The sequence below is a fragment of the Paramisgurnus dabryanus genome, chromosome 2, assembly GCF_030506205.2.
Source record: "Paramisgurnus dabryanus chromosome 2, PD_genome_1.1, whole genome shotgun sequence".
In the NCBI taxonomy this organism is placed as follows: Eukaryota; Metazoa; Chordata; class Actinopteri; order Cypriniformes; family Cobitidae; genus Paramisgurnus; species Paramisgurnus dabryanus.
Window position 1 is genome coordinate 55,086,115 of NC_133338.1, and position 23,150 is coordinate 55,109,264.

The following is a 23,150-nucleotide window of genomic DNA, read 5'->3' on the forward strand; positions in this document are numbered from 1 at the left end:
GATAAGTGTAAGGGTTTTGTCTTGTGTTCTGTTTGTTTTGTTGTCAGGTCTTTTATTTTGATACCTATCTCAAGACAGGACTTAGAGAAACGTATTCATGCTTTCATCACCAGCCGGGTGGATTACTGCAATGGACTTCTTACTGGGATCCCCAAAAAGACCATTAGACAGCTGCAGCTCATACAAAACACTGCTGCCAGAATTCTGACAAGAACCAAAAAATCTGAGCACATTACTCCAATCCTCAGGTCCTTACACTGGCTCCATAAACTATCTGCCCTTGCCAAAACAGTTGTGTATGACTCTGAACTCTCTGTCCTGCCCAAGATGGCCGACGGTGAACTCTCTGCCTGGCTCAAGATTGACATTATTGAACTCTTAAAAAACTCTGCTCTTGCTCACCTGTGTCTTGCTAACCTGGCGATGCCAGCCTTTCAGCTATCTCTGTCTGCAGTTCTAGAGCTCCTCCAGTGCCACCCTGGTGTCCGATGTCACCTGTACTTTAATCGGCAGAAGCTCTCAGTATTTTGTGGGGGTAGTACCCAGACACATGGAGGAGGCAGAGGTGTTCAACCTTCCACATCTGCCTCATGACTCAGGTCCACATCTGCCTCACAACACTGGTCCATTTCTGCCTCATGACCCAGGTCCACGTCTGCCTCATGACCCAGGTCCACATCTGCCTCATGACCCAGGTCCACGTCTGCCTCATGACCCAGGTCCACGTCTGCCTCATGACCCAGGTCCATGTCTGCCTCATGACCCAGGTCCATGTCTGCCCCATGACCCTGGACCGTCCTGGCCACAGGACCCAGGACAGCCTTTGTCTTCTGGACTAGCCCTGCCTCTGCCACAAAGTCCCGGCCCCCACCCACCTACAGCACACATTACTTAACATCATCAACATAGAACTAAAGTTCGATTCTGTTCGATTTGTGATTGGTGAACTGGTTACTTTCTGAAAACCGACTCAAAAGAACGATTCATTCAAGAACCAAACATCACTACTTCCTACCAACCTAACAGATAGACTGCCCAAACATGGATTCAGCTGCTTTTTAGTCTCCAGCAATGAGACTACTCATGCTCTGCCAGGGCTCCGGCTCCCTTGAGGACCACACCCAGGACTTTTTTCGACCTTGTTCCAGATACACACTTCCCAGATAAGTCATTTATTGTTATTTACTGTGCCAGTTTAAAAGATCCAGTATGTTCACAACTTACCTGATATATTCCTCAGCGAGTTTTTAGGAAATTTGTATAGCCCTGCTGTTAAGCGAATCTCCCTTAACTGTGGGCGAGGTAAAAGCTGATGCTTGCCTAAACAGTTTTTTGGGGCGGCAAAAGGCTCAGTGTGCCGTAGAGTCAGATCAGTCACAAATTGCTGTGTGCACCACACTCATAGTGGCTAGCCCGAGAATCATGCCTGAACCAGTTCTCAAGATGGCCACCACGCCATAACCTATTCCCAAGATGGCCGCCACGCCTGAACCTGTTTCCCAAATGGCCGTCGCCTTCGAACCTGTTTCCAAAATGGCCCCGGCGCTCTTACCTGTTCCCAAGATGGCCGCCACGCCTGAACCTGTTTCCAAGATGGCCGCCACGCCTGAACCTGTTTCCAAGATGGCTGTCTCGCTCAAACAAGTTTCCAAAATGGCCTAGGGGCTCTAACTTGTTTCCAAGATGGCCACCGTGTCAGAACCAGTTTCCAAGAGGCTCTGGCACCCGAGGTTGTTTCCAAGATGGCCCCGACACCTTGTATTGTTTTGAGTTTATTTTTAATAAAGTAGCTACATATTAATAATTAATCAAAATGAATAATCACATTTAAATAAACAATACTTTGTCTAAACAAAATATAAAAATATTGAAAGGTATCTATTTGCTGTTGTTTTTGAATAAATAATGAGGTGAGTCTATTAAAGGGTAACTAAACCCCTGGTCAGAGCCTGACTCCACCCACTGGCAATATTTGAAAAATGCAAGAAAAGTGGGCAGATCCCAACGAAGATAGAGGGGACGAACTAAGCTCGTATCAAGTGTGTGGTGAGATCGTAACAAGGGCGTGGTGAGCTTGAATCTGCTTACGTCACGAGTCATTTTTTGGACCCAACATCCAATAGGAAAATTCAACTGCAGTAGCCACCGTTCAACCTGAAGAGGGCAGCAATCAGACGTTTTTACACCATATATTGTAGTATTGAAACACTTTATATCCAAATGTCAAAAAAATTACTAAAATCAATAAACAGCACTAATAAAGCATCATTCTTACAGATCATTAACTAAAAAAAGTTGGTTTAGGGTTTAGTTACTCTTTAAAGGATTTGTTGGATGTTTTGAGGGATATGTTTTTTTATATATTATGTTTTTAGGGTACTAATGCCGTACAGTTACCGTTGTTGATTTAGTAGTATTGTTACAGTGAGCAAAATACTGCTGAAGATAGCTTGTATTACTGGTATAAGAGAGGAACCAAATTCAAAGATCACCCAATCACCATACAATTGGGTGGGGGCCTACCCCCTAGTGCCCCCAAATGATGGGCCTGCACCTACCTAGCAAAGTCATGTAAAACCAGTAAAAGCCTATTAATGTGTATATATTGCATCACACAAGGAAAAAGGGAAAACTCACTAAGATGTTAAAATGAGGAAGGAACTTTGGATATTTTTGTAAACCAGAACCCCTTTAACCACATGACAGGATAGAAACTTTAACAAGAGTGTATATGAAATCTTTCACTCCTCAAACACAAACTGGACTTCTTCGTGGTGGATCACAAGTGACAGTTCAGATATGAAGATGTTTTGTGTTCAACTGTTTGTTTTGATTTGTTTGTATGCTGCAGTACAGCCGTCCAGTCAAACAGGTACATTGGTTTATTTTCAACATTTATTTTGTTGTTATTATCACTGGGAGATATTATCAATGTATTGGACACTTAAATATTTAATATCTTTAATACATTGTTTTACTTTTCATTACAGTAACATTAAAAAATGACATATTTGTCTATGTATCTGTCTATCTCATGGGTTTTCAACCATGGGCCATAGGGGGTCCACGATGGAACCAGTTAGAATTAGTGCGACATGTTGTCTCATCTATATTTTTGAACTTGGACAGCTGCTTGAAGCTGTTCGGTTTTGATATTGCTAAAGCACTAATTTGAAAGGCAAATGACACCACACCGTGGTATCACATGCATTTAAATATCAATGAAACACGTGCCGTGATGGTGCCTGGTGCAAGATTCAAAGGCGGGTTGAAATCCGGTGTCCGGACTAGAGCCTCTCAAAAAGTTGCCCCAACAATGCTGTGGACTTGTTGCATGTTATTCTCTTGAGTCTAATATGATGCTCTGCAGAAAACAAACTTGCGTAACTCAAACTCTTGACAATGATGATCCAAGAGAAAGGCAATGGACCTCAGATTATAGCACAACCTCAATCCCCACCAGAATAGACAGTCTTTGTGCCATTCACGATGATCAGTCATCTTTTTAAACTGAAAGCCCAGGTTCAAGTAAATGTGTAATTGTATAATTGTACAACAGCAGCATAATAGTGCTAATGTATTGTCTTAACATAGTATGGCTCTGTGACAACATGGTTTGTTTCTATTTATAAAACAGTTCCAGTCCTTGATTCTGATTGGTCATCAGTTGTACTTTACTAATACGAAAAAGCAGCTTCTTGTACCTTACTGGTTACTTAAATATCTATTTTTTTATACATTTAGTATCAGGGGGTCCCTGTTGCATGCCACTCTCATCTAAGGGTCCCTGCCACGAAAAACGTTAAAGACTCCTGGCCTATCTAGATCTGGTGTAAGAGGTTAAGCATCATTCTCAACCAAATACAGTAGATATAAATAATACAGATGCTTTATGAGTTCTGCATGTCAATGGTACTTCAGGTAAAACTAAATGACTTGAGTCTTAAACAAACATTGTAGTCAGCGTAATATTAAATATCATCTGAAATCTCTTTTTCTTTAGACGGCAGCTCTTTTCTCATCTACAATGAGGATCACAACAGATGTGTGAATGTCATCAGTGCCAGTGTTATACAGACGGCACCGTGTGATGTATCTTCTGACGCTCAGCGTTTCCGATGGGTTTCTTCTTCAAGAATTATCAGCGTCTCTCTTAAACTCTGTTTGGGAGCTCAAAACGTTAAAGACTTTGAGAAAGTGATCCTTCTGCCCTGTAAAGAGCTCAGTCCTCTACAGACCTGGGAATGTAAGAATGAGACCTTGTTTGGCTTAAAGGGACAACCGTTACATCTGAACTACGGCCATCGAGGGGACCAAAATATGATGCTGTTAAAGGGAAATGGATCTTGGAGTCGCTGGCAGATTTATGGGACTACAGACAATCTGTGTTCTCATGGATATCAAGGTACATCCTCAATATTAAGTAATTAATGCAACCTTTGGATAGCAACTGAAAACTGAGTAAACGCAAAAACAATAAAAATGTAATCATTTAATTTTCATGATATTTTCACCGTGAGACTGTTAACATTGGTTTAGCTTATTTTAGTGTTTTGTAATTCTGTTTATAGCTTTTATTGTAATAGTCCTTCTACAATCTTAAAGACGTCACTGTTTTAATTTTTGTAGATGTGTTGTGCTGGGGTGCACTTCATGATGTTGATATCATTTCTCTTTGCTTTTTAACCTACTGCTCATGGTATTATTGCTAATTATTTATGTAATGTTAAAGTCCTGCTCTTATATCTTTTTCTATAAGAGTCATTTTCATGTAAGATTAAAAGGCATGTTGAGTTTAATATGATGTTTTATTATCATATTACTGGACGACATGTTTGGTTTGGTAGCCAATGAAAAAGTATATACCATTTTATTAGATTATAATCTATTTATGAAGACAGTAACATTTGCAATAATGATATATGTTAAACATATTTGATATTTTCCATGAGGTTCATTTTAGTAATGAAACATTGTAAAAGTGTTATACAAATAAATTTGACTTGACTTTTAGGTTATAGTAAATGCATAGTTGCATTATATATTTAGCATTGTTTATTGCCCTGCTGCCCACATCAGAAGAAAAATTCTGATCCAGTTTTTGAGTTACAACCCCTCAGTGGAGATTCATTTGTTTCCTTCATCATTATTTCTCTCTCTTTTCTCTAATTTTGTGTCCTGTAGAGATTTATACTCTGGATGGGAATTCATTTGGAAAGCCATGTCAGTTTCCCTTTAAGTTTAATGACAAGTGGTACGCTGAGTGCATCATGGACGGAAAATCAGATGGCAAAATGTGGTGTTCAACTGAGACAGACTATGATTCGGACAAGAAGTGGGGCTTCTGTCCAGCCAAAAGTAAGAACATAAATAAAATATATATAAATATAACAATAAATATATATAATAAATTTATTATAATTTAAATTATTGTTTGACTCAATAGGCGTCTCAGGATGGGACAGTGATCCAGTAACTGGTGTATTATATCAGAGAAACACACAATCAGCACTGACCTGGTATCAAGCTCGAGCCAGCTGCCAACAACAAGATGCAGATCTTCTCAGTATATCAGAACTACATGAACAGTCTTATATATCAGGTACACAGATCCCACTATTATCCTAAACTAAAATGATTTCATTCACTAAACAAAGCAGAATTTCATGAACTTTATATTTCAGGCTTGACAGATCTCTTGAGTTCAGCTTTATGGATCGGACTCAACAGTCTTGACTTTGAGAGTGGATGGCAGTGGAGTAATGGAAACCCATTCAGATATCTCAACTGGGCTCCAGGTATCTAACATTCATGACACAGCTAAATCCCCAGTGTTAAATTAAAGGGAAAGTTTACTCAAAAATGAAAATGAAAATTCTGTCATCAATTTTACATTCTCATGTTACAAATGTCGGTAACACTTTAAAATAATGGTCCAAACTTAATAGGTAGTTAAACAAAAAGTAATGCAGAACAAATGGTTAGTGCTGCATTAACACTATAACTACTGGTAACTAATAAAGAAGAGCGATTAACTAATCAGAAAGTAATAGCATATTAATGTTTGGGTTACTTATTTAATAATCATTATTAACTATTACATGTTAAATAAATCCTGGTGAACAATATATTAACCAAGACATATTTTAAAAGGCTATAAATTAACTACATATTAACAGTTGCTGTAAATTAATTATGATAAATGTGTGTGCACGCGTGCGTCCGTGTGTGTGTGTGTGTGTGTGTGTGTGTGTGCGTGTGTGTGTGTGTGTGTGTGTGAGAGCTATATGATCACATTTTGATCCTTTATGTTATCTATATTGATTCATGATTAAATCCAAATCCATTGTGCTCTTTAAAAATTTGAAACGCAAGAATTAACCTCATCTTAATTATTTAATCATTATCACTTGCTTTTATTGTAAATAGTTAATAAATCCATGTTCGATTTGATTATGAACTGAACCCATACGCTGTCACTTTAAGGAGGGGGAGGTGCATGACGTCAAAAGCCCGGCTAATATTCGAAAGAGCTTTTGTGTGATTAACTGAACACATAGATTCAACATGAAATTGGAGTTATCTTTTCACAAACTGCTAAAACTACAGAGAAGAGAAGCGAAACAGAGTGAGAAGAGATTTTGCTGCGATGCAAAGAAACAACCAAAGCCAGGCACATGGATTTACAGTTGCCATTTTGTGTTAGATATGTTAAGTTAAATAAGTAACGTTAGCCTATTTTAGTAAAATCTTATGGAAAATGTGGCACTGTCTACTCATAAATTAAATATTGAACATTTAGTAATCTGTGTAACTATTTAGTATTTTTAAAGAATTTATTAAAAAAGTATGCATTATGTTTTCGTTTTCTACATGGGGGCAGACAAAGGTCCACTCTACTGTTTGTGTTGTTACTCACTTCAGGTTGCATAACGTTACTTTATGCATTTACAGTACCATTTCTTTTATTGGTAATAGTGTTGTTATTATAAAAGTACAGGATTGTGTCTTTACTAGGGGGTTACCATGAATTGTAACTAAGAATGTCTTAGAATTCATTGTGCTATGACCTTAGTACTTACTAGTACATTACCATGTTTTTCACTTTAAAATAATGGTCAACATTTTAAGTAATTTCTTAAAGAGCACCAATTATGCTAATAAATTAGCACGTTAGCACGTTATTGTAATATCCCATAGTACATACATGTTATTAAAACTTGAACTAATGCACTGTGAGTCTTATAAATTGCTTACATACCTCACCGATTTCTGCCAGTCTGGAAAACGCTCGGTTTAGTTCCTGTCTCCGCCTCCCAAAATGTCTAGTGTATTCGGATTGGTCAGATGACTACTCAACTGTTATTGTTCAACTGGGTTCGGCGTGTGTTTGAAAGGTTACGGCCCTGACTACGCGTGGATTTTCCGGTTCTGACTGAGAGTCACAGGCAACGTAAACAAGCGCTATATTTCTCTATAAACGATGGTGTCTGTACTGCCTTACCACTTCAAGCTCGATCCAGAGAGTTCAGACGGCCGTTACGATATAAACGATCTCCGTCAATTAACGCGATTGGATTTAACTTTTTTAGGTGTCCTTAGCTCTGCCAGAATGCTAAACGAAGACGAAAATGTGTTGCAAAGACATCCAAAAGGTAATTATAACGTACTACATTACTTTGCAAACTATATGGAAACACCAAATGTAGCACATAGAAGGTTTTATTTGAAATAATTATAAAACTATTTCACTTATTAACATTATTTTACTATTGTAAACTTTATTATAAAAGACCGCTTACATACTATATTACTGTGCAAACTATATGGAAACACCAAATGTAGCACATAGGAGGTTTTATTTGAAATGATTATAAAACTATTTCACTTATTAACATTATTTTACTATTGTAAACTTTATTATAAAAGACCGCTTACATACTATATTACTGTGCAAACTATATGGAAACACCAAATGTAGCACATAGAAGGTTTTATTTGAAATAATTATAAAACTATTTCACTTATTAACATTATTTTACTATTGTAAACTTTATTATAAAAGACCGCTTACATACTATATTACTGTGCAAACTATATGGAAACACCAAATGTAGCACATAGAAGGTTTTATTTGAAATGATTATAAAACTATTTCACTTATTAACATTATTTTACTATTGTAAACTTTATTATAAAAGACTGTTACATACTATATTACTGTGCAAACTATATGGAAACACCAAATGTAGCACAAAGAAAGTATTAATTGAAATGAATGTTCTACATTATTTCACTATGGTAAAGTTTATTATGAAAAACTGCTTACTTATAAGTGCTATGTTTTTACTTATTAGGTTTTAAGGAGAATGTAACATGTTCCAGGGCCTCTTACCTGCGTGATTCATCATCCAGGTTTTGCACAAATTGTCTAAATCCCTACACACAGAACATTTATTGTACCGACTATAAGCCTTTGAGGTGCAGGACTAGAGTAAGTTTTATTACATTTTTAAACCAATAACACTAAAGTATCATTATAGTAACAAAGTACCCAAAAGAACAAAAGATGCAACTTTAAAGAAAATATAATAATCAGTCAAAAGTTTTTTTTATTTATTACAAATATATATTTAAATGTTAAACAATATACAAATAAACATACTTTAGTAACCATATTCTGCTCTTGTTTCAAAAATTGTTCAATTCATTTCTTACAGCTATCTATTCAGATAAATGGCACAGCAAAGCTTTGTCAGCTGGTGCTATTTAAGACGACACTATAAGGTTATCATCCTGTCGTGTGTTGTTCTCCAGATACGCTTGGAGCTTCCTGATCAGATCGGTCACAATTTTGGCTTTCGACGACCCCTGCACTGAAGATGGCATGCAATCACGTCCTCCTTTGAAGGTCTCTCAAACTGTGATGCCAGGTCCATTGGAATCGGGGTTTCCTTCAGCTTATCTTCAAATACCTCATCAAACACAAGCCTGATCACATCCTCCACATAACTGTAGAAATATTGCAGTCAATAAATCTTTTGTTTTGATCATTTATTTCCCTGCTTCATACATTAAGTTTTTAATTATGAATGTATTTGAAATAAAACATTACTGCTTACGGTATGTCACTTGTGTGTTTTGGGAACATAGCCTTGTACTTTTCCTCTCCTGCTTTTGTTACGGCTTGGTGACATTGTAATGGATGGCTGCAAGGTACAAATACCTGTAAAATATAAACAAGCAATTAATTTATTGTAAAAGTAAATACTACTTTATTTAACACAGTTACTAAAATACTTAAATACCTGCACAGCATTCCAATAAATGAGAAAATCATTTTTTTTTTTGCTGCAAATCTGAAATCTCAGGCTACGTCATCATCAGTTATACATTTAAGACTGGTAGTGGTTTCACTAGGTAAATACATAATGGGGCGGTTTCGCGGACCAGGATTAGCTTAATCCAGGACTAGGCCTTAGTTGAATTAGGAAATATAACTAGTTTTAACAAACATGCCTTCCTATAAACATTACCTGTGTGCATTTTGAGGTAAAACAAAGGGCACTGATGTATTTTAAGATATGTAAGTGCAAGTTGTTTTCCGTTTGGAGAGCTCTTAAAAGTGTTTAAGTCTAGGACTAGTCTAATCCCTGTCCGGGAAACCACTCCATAATGTGTTAAACACCTTTGCTCCTCATATGCCAGTCTGACTCCTTGTACTGTGTGTAATGATGTTGCATGTTTGCATACAGTGTAGAAGGATGTGTACAGCTGCGAATCTAGGATATAGACAAATAAAACAAACATGTATTCAGTCAAAAAGAAATATTATAACAATAGAGTACAATGACTATAAATCGTTAGACTATTCATTAAAACGTAAATGTATTACATATTACATGGCCCAACATTAGCAACACACATTACGTGTTTACTTCGTTTCAAAATCTAAGAAAGCTTCAAGTAAATACAACAGTAAAATACATATAACTTTAAACAAATCAGCTGTACTTAGAGTTTCTTGAGTTTGATCGTGAGAACAAATTTTACCGGTAACAGTTTAGCTGGCATTTGTATTTGTATTTAGCTTAGCAACTTAGCAAGTTTGTAAACATGTCTAAACCAACATCGATAAAAAAAACGAAAGCCTGCATAATTCAACATACACGTGTGTAAATATGGTACGTTGTTTATGAAATACAGTATTACAACACAAAACAATTAGCTTGCAAGCTTAGCTCTACACGCACATTATGTTAATCTCCGGTTACCGGTTACGTAATGTACAGTAAAAGGCAAATAATAAACATGAATACTAACAGTCTGTGATCCAGAAGTGCACAGTAATCCAACTTTCAAGAGGAGACGTCGCGCAAATCCAGCTTCGGTTCATGAGAAGCAGTTATTGTGAAAACTCCGTGAACAACTTCTGACTGGATTTTTCCGGAACCGTATTAAACATGATGTCCTCTGTGAAAGTCCATAAAGTGTTATTTTGCCCTTGCATCTAAAGAGACAGCGTCTACTCGAGAGATTTAATCGCTTAAACGATGAAACAAGAGTTTGCAAACAGAGTCAAAGCAGGGACTCCCAACCTCCGCCATTTTAGCTCTCTTCTGACTCGGCGCTCCCCACCCCACCCCCGTCTTTGAGGGCATACCCAAGCAAAGCAGAGAGGGCTGAACTATGATAATGTTGGTCTTATCTACGTCACTAATCCCAGGAAGTAAACTGTTGCCTACAATCCGAGTGTTTTTTGTAGTCCTCGAACGTTAGAGACGATAACTCGCGTCATCGTTTTCTTTGAGGTATGTACTTTTTGAATATCGTTAGCATGTACTAATGCACACTTACACACAAAAGGATGTTTAAAAACGTGTATCCCATAATAGGTGCTCTTTAAGATTTATGTCTTAAGTCCTGAGTAATTACTAATAAGTTACAATGATTTTCACTTTAAAATAATGGTCAAAATTTTAAGTAATTCATTAAGAACAGGGTAGTAATACTTGAATAATTACTAACGGTGTAACAGTGGCCGGCCCTACTAAGAAAAGTTTTTATAGTAGGAGTTTGTTTGGGCGCCAGACCAGCATGAACTGGTCAAAAAATACTAATAATTAGTTACCACGGATAGCTCTGATGGCAACTGTTACACATCTTAGTGATATGATGACCATTTGGTTGTGTGAATATCACAATAAATCCCACCAAAACAAAGTAAATCACTAGGACACAGAAGTACACTTTCAAAAACATTTGAGTGTATTTACATTTGCAACACAAGTGAAAAACATGAATTGGACACCATACACTACACCAGTACTTCAAAATATAGAAGATAACAAAAGCATTGACACTACTAATACAAATACTCAAACACCAACAAGAAAAACAAGAAAAAAAAATATATATATACAAACAACCAAAACAAAAATGGTGTGTGGTTTGCGTGTGTGTGTGAGTGAAAGTTCATGTGTATGTGTGTGTGTGTGTGGAAGTTTACACCAGTTCGCCGTTATTTAATGGCAGCGGGGGTAAGGGTAATATTGGTCTGAGAAAGTTAAGTTGGGTTCGAGCTACAGAGAGGTTATTTGGTTTCTGCCATTAACCAGAAACAGTTTCACTGTGTGAGTGTGGATACCTGACGTCGTGTTGACTTGGCGTTGCCGCGGTTTCATTCAGCATTCGCCTCAACGCGGTCCAGCAAACACAACACTTTATCCAAATGAGACCCGCCACAGCCGTGCACACAGCGTCTCCGTTGCGGCGTCGTTCAAGGCTCACATATCCATAATCGCACGCGTTTGGCAGCGTTTTCAGCACTCGGGGTTTCCAGATTCATCCTACGCCATGAAACACGCATACTAGCGTTCACCACGATTAGGTGTCACAGCCGAACTTCTCCTCTCCACTCGATCAATAACAAATGACTCAGACACTTTCTTCCTTATCCCACACCACGACGAACAACAACACTGGCAAACTGGCGTGTAGTATCTCTGTATCGGTCTACCATTTTGTGAATGAAGGCTCGCTTATATGCTCGTCACTTCCACTCACGTAGCTGACGTAGTAGCGTCATTACGTCACGATGTCACGTTATGAATGGCAAAATACAATGAATGGTTAAAGGGGTAGTGACTTCAGTTTTGCCACAACGGGTTACCATGATTTTCTTAAGATTAAGTCAGTCTTCCACTCTTATAAACATCAATGAGGAGGGATATATCTAACAGAGGCTGAAAACATGGAATCTGTATTTTATGAGGTAAGTTGGCTAGAGATTAAGAGGTGTATTCCTTACGTTGTTTATGGTTAAATCAATAAGATAGAAAACAGAATAAAATTGCAAATAATTTAATTTATATGGTTACATAAGATCTGAATCCTAAAGAGTTACCATATTTGACCCTTTCAGTGATGATAGGTAACATGAGTAATTCAAAGTAATTTAAGTAAACATGTTTTTATCAGATTGGATTATTTTTAGTTACAGCAGTGGTTCTCAAACTGCCCCCCCCCCTGATGTTGTGAAGTATTTTATCATAAATTCTGTGTAATTAAACCTCAGAAAAATAATGCTACTAACCAACAGCACCACACTGTAGAATTGAATATGTTTTGTGTAATACAAATTAATAAGTTTTAGATTTTTTTGGGGGGGGGGGCACGAAGGGATACACCTTACACAAAGGGGGAATGCACGCCGAAAAAGTTTACAGGATCAGACCTTATTTTTTGGTATGTGACTGTTGATATGTAGTTAATTCCTAGTTACTTCTTTAAATAAGTCTTAGTTAATTAATTGTTCACCAGGATTCTTCAACATGCAGTAGTTAATATGTTACTAGTTGTTACTTAACTCAAACATTACTATGCTATTACCTACTGATTAGTTAATCGCTCTTCTTTTTTAGTTATGAGTAGTTATTTCAGTGTTAATGCAGCTCTAATCATTTGTTCTGCAGTAGTTCCTGTGTAACCAACTATTTTAAAGTGTTACCAAAATTCTTTGTACTGATGAACATGTGTAACTGGTATAAAAATTACTTTGACTAGATTTTTGTTTTGAGTTTTTTTTTTTTGAGTTTTCCTTTTATTTATATATATTTTTGTACTAAAGTTTTTATTTTCTAAAATTATTATTTTTTTTATTAATGTTATACTTTCCATATGTGTGTATTCATGCTGAAGTAATGAACTTCACGAAATTTCGTTTGAATCATTTTTGTTTAAATATCTAAAATGTAGAGGAACTTTTCTTTGAGTACCTGTTTGGGGAGGGAGTGTCATCAGCGGGGCACATCCGGGGTTTCTCATCGTGCGTTTTGCGTTGGCCTCAGTTTCACTACATGAGGTTGGTGGACGCATGCACGTGCGGTCCTCCCTATAAACAACACTGGTATGTTGATGTTTTTTTGCTTCAATGTGTATATTTGTCATTGGATGAATGTAATTAAAATTGTGTCAACATTCAATAGTATTAGCTGCAACAAGGATGTACTGTTTAATGTGATTTTGTGTAAGTAGTCAGTATAATTGTGGCGCTAACTAATTAGCATTGTGTGCTAATACTATAGTGTGTCAGAGTGGGAGGAGCTGCTACCCCGTTTTGACCTGATAATTTCTCCTTACCAACAGGTATGCTATCTGTTTTGTTTGTTTTATAAAGTAAAGTGTGTTGGATGATAGTTAATGAGTGTTTTATGTTAAGTGTTATAAAAAGGTAAGACTGTTATTTAATGTTTTATTTGGTAAACCATTCTATTTGTGCTGAGTGTGATGCACATTGTGTAGATTGCATATGACTGTGCAAATATACTAAGCACATTATCTAGTTCTGTATATAATGTTTACATACACTGAGTTTAAGTATATTTTGTAATTATTTTGCTCATTCAGAGTATGATGCAGTATTTGAATACAGATTTAATGTGTATTCACATGAGTTTGTATTGTAAAATGGTGCATATTTGTAATTCAAGTGTAAAATGTTAAGATGCAATGCGATATACTACATTTTTTTAGTAAAAAAAAAAAAGCACATTGTTTAAAATGAGCAGGGGAAATCCATATGCTATAGTTAAAGCTCTTTCTTTATTCACATTTTATTTTTTTTTATTTTTCTTTTATTGTTGGCCTCAGTTTCACTACATGAGGTTGGTGGACGCATGCACGTGCGGTCCTCCCTATAAACAACACTGTGTGTCAGAGTGGGAGGAGCTGCTACCCCGTTTTGACCTGATAATTTCTCCTTACCAACAGATTAAAATACCAGATCTCATCATAAAGTGGTCGCGTGGTCTTTGTGGGTGAGGGTATCCGTTCCAGACATGTTACATAAATTTGGTGCCGTGACCCGGATGCACTAGATCCGCTGCAGCTGGTCGCTGGGGTTCAACGACGTAGGATCACAACGCAGAAAACGACGTCCGAAGCATTTTCATCATTGACATTCCGGTATCAGTGTCTGGACATTGACAGTAATTCAGTAATTGAACTCAGTCATTGAAATCTCACTTCACCACACCACATATTGGACTTTCTATCCATTTGTTTCCCGTTTTTGCCTTCATTTGACTTAAAGCATATGATAACTGTGAAGATATTTTTTTTGTGCGTGTGTATGTTTTCCATTGTAACTACTTACCACTGGTATTATGGCAGAAGGAGGGTTTAATGGAAGTTTTGTAACACCTCACATTGGCAGGGGTCGAGGCGTTCTTGGAGTTGACGAGCCTAAAGTTGGTAAACCGCGCATGTTGGTTTATGATTCTGCGACTGCTTCGTTTCCGCCCTACACCAAGATAAACGAACCAAAGTCATCCACGCCTGCCAATGTTGGTTGTGACAATGTTACACAGCAACTACGTGATCTCATTGGTGAGCTTGGAAGTCAAATAGGCGATTCTATTGTTACGCGTTTGTTGACAAACCAAGCCTCAATATTACCTGATCCCGCTCCATCGTCTGAGCAGCTTCCATCAATGACAATGCCTTTATCACCGAATCTTGATCTGTCCAAGCTAAACCTTATAGTCAAAGCTGACATTAAAGACCCACAAATGTTCAGAGGGGATGGTAGTGATAAGTGTACCATCCTGGAGTGGATTGAACAGATGGAAGTATTTCTGTCCAAAAAGGGCTGCAACAAGGCAGACAGCGTAGAAGAGATACTTAATCACCTTTGTGGTAGGGCAAAGAGCATTGTTAAGGTTAAGCTAAAAAGCAGCTCGGCTGCAGTACTCTGCCCTGAAGTTGTTTACGAGGTACTGCGTCGCTATTTTAGTGAGAGCCCTGGCTCATGCCAGCCGTTAGCTGATTTTTATGCGACACAGCCAAAACACAATGAGTGCCCTGTTGACTATTGGGTCAGGTTGAATGAAGCAGCCGAGCTAGCAGATGCTCACCTGAAAAGATGTGGTGGTAAGATGGAGAATATGAGTTCGGAGATTGTAATGATGTTTATCCGGAACTGCCCTAATTCTGACCTTGCCAGTGTCTTTAGATGTAAGCCCATAAGCAAATGGTCCGCCGAAGAGGTCCAAGAGGCCATTGATGAGCATGAAAGGGACTTTAGGTCTCGTAGGCAGCTTCCTTCTGCATTTAAAGCTGCAGTAAACCAGGCTGCTGTTGTTAAAGGACCTGTGAGCACTCAGGTAACAGTAGGAAGTGAAGATGTAGGTGTAAACTCTGCAGCATGTGCTGCAAGCCCACACCCTAAAACAAACGAATCTGTGGAATCTGGCACTTTGGAGCGTGTGTTAAAGATGTTAGAGAGGGTGCTCGAGCGCACCACCTTACCTGCTCCAGGACCAAAGCCTCAACCGTCTCAGTGGTATCGAGCTTCCCCATGTGCAGTATGTGGAGACAGATCTCATTCAACCCGTTCGCACTGCATGAGGGAAAAGAGATGTCTTAATTGTTTAGAGTTTGGGCATCAGCGTAAGCAGTGTCACAGGGCTGCTGGGCAAGACATGGCCCAAGCCAATGACGATCAGGGAAACTAGATCACTCACATTGGGGGGAGGGCGGTGTGAGTGCTAAAAGTCAGCCTCTCACCAGTGAAGATGATCCGATGGTCATCTATAGCAGCAATTGTCAAGTTGAGTCAAGTAGCAGCATTGTTTTGTTCCAGAGCATTGCAAAACTGGAAAAAGCTGACAGTTTATTCTATACAGATGTGTTGGTTAATGATACAGTCATATGCCAGGGCCTATTGGACACTGGTTCTATGGCATGTACCATTAGCGAGGAAATGGAGTGCAAGCTGCTAGATGCATGTGGGACCCTTGAGTCTGATCAGCCCCACACTGATATTTTACTTGTAGGTTGTGGTGGCGTTCGGGTCAGGCCCAAGTGCATCTATCAGCTAAAAATGCATGTATATGACCACTCAGTTGTTGTACCAACCCTTGTTGTACCAGGACAAAAAGACCAGTTAATCGTCGGTACTAACGTCATCAAATACATTCTTAGTCAACTTAAGCAGTCCCAAAGCTATTGGCGTGTCATGAATCAGCCAAATCCTACAGGAGAACCAGAGATCCAACGGTTCTTGAATATGTTATCTGGACATGACAGATGGCAGGGCAGTACCATCCCAACCGTCATCGGTACCGCTAAGCTTACTCAAGCTGTCACACTTCTACCTCGTCAGGAGCACCTTGTGTGGGGAAGGCTTCCCGCCAGTTCTTCTGTTTCTGTGGGCAGTGCTGTGCTGGTCGAACCACCTAAGGCTCAGACTCACAAGAAGGGTGTTCTTGTCGGGCGTGTTATAGCCACACTGCCAGGTGACAGATGGGTGCCGGTTAAGGTTATTAACCCGTCTAATAAACCGCTCACTTTGAGACGTAATGCCAAAATAGCAGATGTGTCTCCTGTTTTAGCAGTTGAAGACTTGGATGTGCAACTTGAAAATAGTCATGGAGAGGCTGTGAATGTACAGAGTCAGTCTGTCTCCTCTACTGTTGGTATATGCAGCCCCCCTTCTGATATACATAGTGTACTGCAAAAGCTTGGCCTCGGTGACCTTGACATAGGGTCCTGTGAAGTCACTCCGTACTGGAAGGATCAGCTTCTACAGCTGATTCAGAAGTATCAGGATGTGTTTTCTAAACACAGGCTAGACTGTGGTAAGGCCAAAGAGTTTGTCCATAGGATTCATTTATCAGACAACCACCCTTTTAGGCTTCCGTATAGGCGTGTCCCCCCGGCCCAATATCAAACCTTGAGGAAGGTGCTCTCGGAGATGGAGGAGCAAGACATCATTAGGAAGTCTTGTAGTGAGTGGGCGTCCCCACTGGTCCTTGTATGGAAGAAGAGCGGTGAACTTCGCGTTTGCGTTGATTACCGCTGGCTTAATGCTCGGACCATTAAGGACGCTCACCCCTTACCTCACCAAGCAGACTGCTTGGCGGCCCTGGGTGGGAATGCTTTGTTTAGTGTAATGGATCTCACCTCCGGCTTTTATAATGTTGCCATGGCGGAGGAGGACAAGAAGCTCACGGCCTTCACAACGCCAATGGGCCTATTTGAATTTAACAGGCTGCCGCAGGGGCTCTGTAACAGCCCCGCTAGCTTCATGCGCCTAATGATGAATATCTTTGGCGACCAAAATTTCCTGACGTTGCTTTGTTACCTGGATGACCTACTTGTGTATGCCCCGGACGAGGGTGAGGCCATCAAAAGACTTGAAATGGTGTTCAGTAGGCTACGTGAACATGGGTTAAAATTGGCTCCTAAAAAGTGTCATTTCCTCCAGAGAAGCGTGCGGTTTTTGGGGCATGTTATTGACAGTACAGGTGTAGCAACTGACCCAGACAAGGTCAGTGCTATTGCGGCAGTGTCAGAGTCTGATTTGATGATGGAGGATGGGGTAACCCCGTCTCAAAGGAAAATAAAGTCTTTCCTTGGGATGGTGTTGTATTACCAAAGATTCATCCAGAATTGCTCCACTATCGCAAAACCTTTGTTTGCATTGACAGCTGCCCCAAGGGGCAAAAAGCCTCCAGATAAACGTGTTGCTGCGTTCAGGAAATTGAGCCCTGGGGATTGGAAGGAGGAGCACAGCAGTGCCTTCCAGCAGCTAAAAGCTGCTTTGGTAAATTCTGTAGTGCTGACGCATCCTGACTTTAGCCGGCCATTTATTTTGTCCACTGACGCTTCTACTGACGGGTTAGGTGCCGTACTTTCGCAGCTTGCAGAGGGTGAGACTAGAGCTCGGCCGATCGCTTTTGCTAGCAAGGCTCTTAACCGCGCCCAGGCTAGGTATCCTGCTCATCGCTTAGAGTTTTTGGCTTTGAAGTGGTCTGTTTGCGACAAATTCAGTCACTGGCTGAAAGGCAGTGAATTTGTCGTATGGACGGATAACAATCCATTAACTTATGTCCTCACAAAGCCTAAACTCGACGCGTGTGAACAGCGATGGATCTCAAAGTTGGCGCCATACCGCTTTAGCATTAAATACATACCTGGTCCTAAAAATGTGGTGGCCGATGCTCTGAGTCGTCAACCCTTTGTTCCTAACCGGCTCAGCGAGAGACTGCTGACTGAACCTTACATTTCACTGCTCAAGGAAGCAGAACAGTTTGGGAAAGACACTGTGCAGGAAGCATTTAGGCTGAGTACTGGGCTTCAGGGCGCTGATGACCCTCCCTGTGTAACATCAAACCAATGTCCGCTCTCCTGTGCTGAGGTGTCTGCAGTGTTAGAGGGTCATAGTCACTGGGAAGCAGGAGTAGAATCCAGAGCAATCTCATTGATAGGTCAAGACATCCAACATTTGTCACCCCCTGGGCAATGCCCTTTACCAGTTTTGTCATTGGATGAACTTCGAGATGCACAACAAAATGATCCTTGCCTGTCCCGGGTCCTGTTTTACATCAATAGGGGCAAAAGAGCCTCACGCCGTGAGCGTGCTGGGGAGATTCATAAAGTTCTCAGGCTTTTGAAGCAGTGGGACAAATTAAAGATGGTTGATGGTGTTCTGTATCGAGTAAGGAAAGACAATCTGGCAGGAAAGAAACGGTTACAGTATGTTGTTCCATCGTCTTTAGTTGCACAGGTGATGACAGGCATTCACGATGAAGCAGGGCACCAGGGCCAAAGTAGAACCATGCACCTGGCGAGACAAAGGTTCTTCTGGGTCGGGTTGGAACATGATGTTCGCAGGTACGTCAAATGTTGTCAACGCTGTGTCGTTAGTAAAACGCCCGAACCTGAAGGCAGAGCCCCGCTGGAGAGTGTGAGAACGTCAAGGCCCATGGAGCTTGTATGCATTGATTTTTGGACCGCAGAAAGCTCCAGGGGTCATAACGTAGATGTGTTAGTTGTTACTGACCATTTTTCCCGTATGGCTCATGCTTTTCAGTGCCGTAATCAATCAGCGAGGCAGGTGGCAAGGCAATTGTGGGACAAGTACTTCTGTGTGTATGGCTTCCCTGATCGGATCCACTCTGATCAGGGAGCTAACTTTGAAAGTCAGTTGATTCGAGAGCTGTTGCAGGTCGCAGGAGTGAAAAAGTCCAGAACAACCGCCTACCATCCCATGGGCAATGGCCTTGTCGAGAGGTTCAATAGAACCTTGGGCAACATGATCAGGGCATTGCCGCCTAGGTCCAAGGATAGGTGGTCTCAGATGCTTTATACACTGACTTTTGCGTACAACTGTACCGTGCATGAATCCACTGGGTATGCCCCATTTTACCTAATGTTTGGCAGAATTCCAAAGCTGCCTGTGGATGTCATGTTTGGTAACCTTGAGGGTGACAGTGATGTCATTGACTATGACAAGTACGTAAAGAGGTTGAGGACTGACCTGAAAGAAGCTCTAACCGTTGCTCAAGAGAACATCAATGCCAGCCAGCAGCGGCAGGCCGAATTGTACAACCGGAAAACAAAGGGCTGTGATATTGAGTTGGGAGATCAGGTTCTCCTGGCCAACAAAGGTGAACGTGGAAAGAGAAAACTGGCAGATAGGTGGGAGTCCACACCTTACAGGGTAGTTGGGTTGAACCCTCAGTGCCATATTTACCGTATACATAACACTAAAACTGGCCAGGAGAAAACTGTTCACCGCAACTTATTGCTGCAAGCTAACTTTCTTCCGTTGGAGCTGGAAGATTCTGATGTACCATCCAGCAGTAGTAGCACGTCACTGTCTATGGGTGTGAGAACTTCTTTGGCAAATGATTGTGCTCCCGAGATTGAGCCCAGTGTATCTGACCGAGTTGCCAGTTGGGTTGAAGAATGTGCTGTGCATGAGAGCCCTCAGCAGAGTTTGCCCAGCAGTAGTAGTAGTAGTATTGTGTCAGTGGATACAGTTTCTGGTGTGTTGGGAGAAGTCCCTTCAGCATCAAAGGATGACTCCATAGAGAGAGACAGTAATTCTGAAGCTCCAGAAACCGAAGGTCTGATTCATGAATCTAACAGTATTTCTTCAGAGATTATACATGATGATATTCCTGTTGGTAATGTTGAACCAACTACAGACCATGAAGTGGTTGGAGTTAGGACCAGAGTGGGCAGGATAGTGAAACCTGTCAACAGGTTAATTGAGAATATGACCCAGTCTATCAAAACCCTGAATCCGGCTGGTGGGGTTATAAGGTCTTTGTTAAAGTAAGAATGCACTTTTTTTGTTGTTGAGAGATTTAAACTTTAATGTAAAGTGCCTTTTGAGTCAATGTTTTCAGTACACTGTTGTTCTGGATCTGAGATGAAGTTTCATCTATAAATGAATGGTGTTTAAGGCACCCTTTGCAGGTGATTGCAGTGGGCCTGATCAACCTGCTGTTCTTACCTTCCCTGTAAGTGGGAAACATTATGTTGCACAATATTCTAAATAGCAGTTGGTCTGAGTCCAGTGTATATTATCCCCTATAGTCGAAATTTGTGAAGTTCAGGGGGGAGGATGTAACTGGTATAAAAATTACTTTGACTAGATTTTTGTTTTGAGTTTTTTTTTTTGAGTTTTCCTTTTATTTATATATATTTTTGTACTAAAGTTTTTATTTTCTAAAATTATTATTTTTTTTATTAATGTTATACTTTCCATATGTGTGTATTCATGCTGAAGTAATGAACTTCACGAAATTTCGTTTGAATCATTTTTGTTTAAATATCTAAAATGTAGAGGAACTTTTCTTTGAGTACCTGTTTGGGGAGGGAGTGTCATCAGCGGGGCACATCCGGGGTTTCTCATCGTGCGTTTTGCGTTGGCCTCAGTTTCACTACATGAGGTTGGTGGACGCATGCACGTGCGGTCCTCCCTATAAACAACACTGGTATGTTGATGTTTTTTTGCTTCAATGTGTATATTTGTCATTGGATGAATGTAATTAAAATTGTGTCAACATTCAATAGTATTAGCTGCAACAAGGATGTACTGTTTAATGTGATTTTGTGTAAGTAGTCAGTATAATTGTGGCGCTAACTAATTAGCATTGTGTGCTAATACTATAGTGTGTCAGAGTGGGAGGAGCTGCTACCCCGTTTTGACCTGATAATTTCTCCTTACCAACAGGTATGCTATCTGTTTTGTTTGTTTTATAAAGTAAAGTGTGTTGGATGATAGTTAATGAGTGTTTTATGTTAAGTGTTATAAAAAGGTAAGACTGTTATTTAATGTTTTATTTGGTAAACCATTCTATTTGTGCTGAGTGTGATGCACATTGTGTAGATTGCATATGACTGTGCAAATATACTAAGCACATTATCTAGTTCTGTATATAATGTTTACATACACTGAGTTTAAGTATATTTTGTAATTATTTTGCTCATTCAGAGTATGATGCAGTATTTGAATACAGATTTAATGTGTATTCACATGAGTTTGTATTGTAAAATGGTGCATATTTGTAATTCAAGTGTAAAATGTTAAGATGCAATGCGATATACTACATTTTTTTAGTAAAAAAAAAAAAGCACATTGTTTAAAATGAGCAGGGGAAATCCATATGCTATAGTTAAAGCTCTTTCTTTATTCACATTTTATTTTTTTTTATTTTTCTTTTATTGTTGGCCTCAGTTTCACTACATGAGGTTGGTGGACGCATGCACGTGCGGTCCTCCCTATAAACAACACTGTGTGTCAGAGTGGGAGGAGCTGCTACCCCGTTTTGACCTGATAATTTCTCCTTACCAACAGATTAAAATACCAGATCTCATCATAAAGTGGTCGCGTGGTCTTTGTGGGTGAGGGTATCCGTTCCAGACATGTTACACATGAAGGAAGATATTTTGAGTAATATTTGTAACCAAACCATTTGTGAGCCCCATTCACTCCTATAGTAGGAAAAGAGAATACAATGAAAGTGAATGGGGCTCACGAACGGTTTGATTAGGAAGATTCCTCAAAATATCTTCCTTCATGTTCATCAGAACAAAAACATTTATACAGGTTTGTAATAACATGCCAGTGAGTAAATTATGACAGGATTTTCATTTAAGGGCAAACTATCCCTTTAACAATGCTCAGTATTTATATAGGTCCACACTGAAGCAGTCTTTGCAATCTGTGACTTTATCCTCTCTATCGCTATCTCTGTTTGAAAACAAAAATTGCATTGAGTTATTTATTAACGTAGGTTTAGATGTTGGCTTCGTTTTATTTAAAGTCACCATTATGGTGATCAGTGATTGTTTCAGTTGGACTCTTGACTCATGGTTTTTTAAGTTTTTTTCTTTCTGGCTGCTATAACTTTGTGTGTCTAAAACATATTTGTTGTGGCAAAAAATAGATAGTAGTGAAATTCTATGATGGTGGTTAGGATATAATAACAACATAATCTAATAAACTGATTTATTATTTTAGTACTTGCTTACTCACCAGAAGTATTTTTTTCTGTCAATAAAATGGTACTAAAGTATGAGATCTGTCACTCTCATATCAATGATGAATTTTAATACACTGACAAATAAAAATTAACTGTTGTCTAATTTAGACACACAAACATTAACAATCAGAATATGGATCTCAACAATGGTGACAACACTGTAAAAAAAATCCGTAGAAATTGCAGCTGGGTTGCCGGTAATTTACCGTAGATTTAAATTTATGTTATTTACTGGCAAGATTTTGTTCAAAGTTGAATGATCATTTAACATTTACAAGTCTTTGTCTTTACAGAGTAAAACTAAAA

The 23,150-nt window shown here is 39.3% G+C and overlaps 1 protein-coding gene and 1 long non-coding RNA gene across 3 annotated transcripts in view; one reads left to right on the forward strand and one right to left on the reverse strand.

Annotated features, from left to right (window-relative positions):
• The window catches only part of LOC135743917 (macrophage mannose receptor 1-like), a 172,729-nt gene that overhangs the window by 77,971 nt on the left and 71,608 nt on the right, over positions 1 to 23,150 (forward strand). Inside the window, exons 1-5 of one of the 2 annotated variants that reach the window (XM_065261818.1) lie at positions 2,718 to 2,872; positions 4,004 to 4,405; positions 5,185 to 5,358; positions 5,447 to 5,602; positions 5,685 to 5,798. In XM_065261818.1, coding sequence (XP_065117890.1) covers positions 2,800 to 2,872; positions 4,004 to 4,405; positions 5,185 to 5,358; positions 5,447 to 5,602; positions 5,685 to 5,798 — 919 coding nt within the window. In that variant the 5' untranslated portion in view covers positions 2,718 to 2,799. Of the gene's footprint in view, positions 1 to 2,717; positions 2,873 to 4,003; positions 4,406 to 5,184; positions 5,359 to 5,446; positions 5,603 to 5,684; positions 5,799 to 23,150 lie in introns of those variants that run through there. The other variant, XM_065261819.2, reaches the window with a different exon arrangement.
• LOC135743938 (uncharacterized) lies at positions 8,891 to 9,377 on the reverse strand. Its single transcript, XR_010530614.2, has 3 exons — positions 9,309 to 9,377; positions 9,123 to 9,226; positions 8,891 to 9,012 (listed from the first exon to the last, which is right to left on the reverse strand). It is a non-coding gene; the product is annotated as an uncharacterized lncRNA (long non-coding RNA).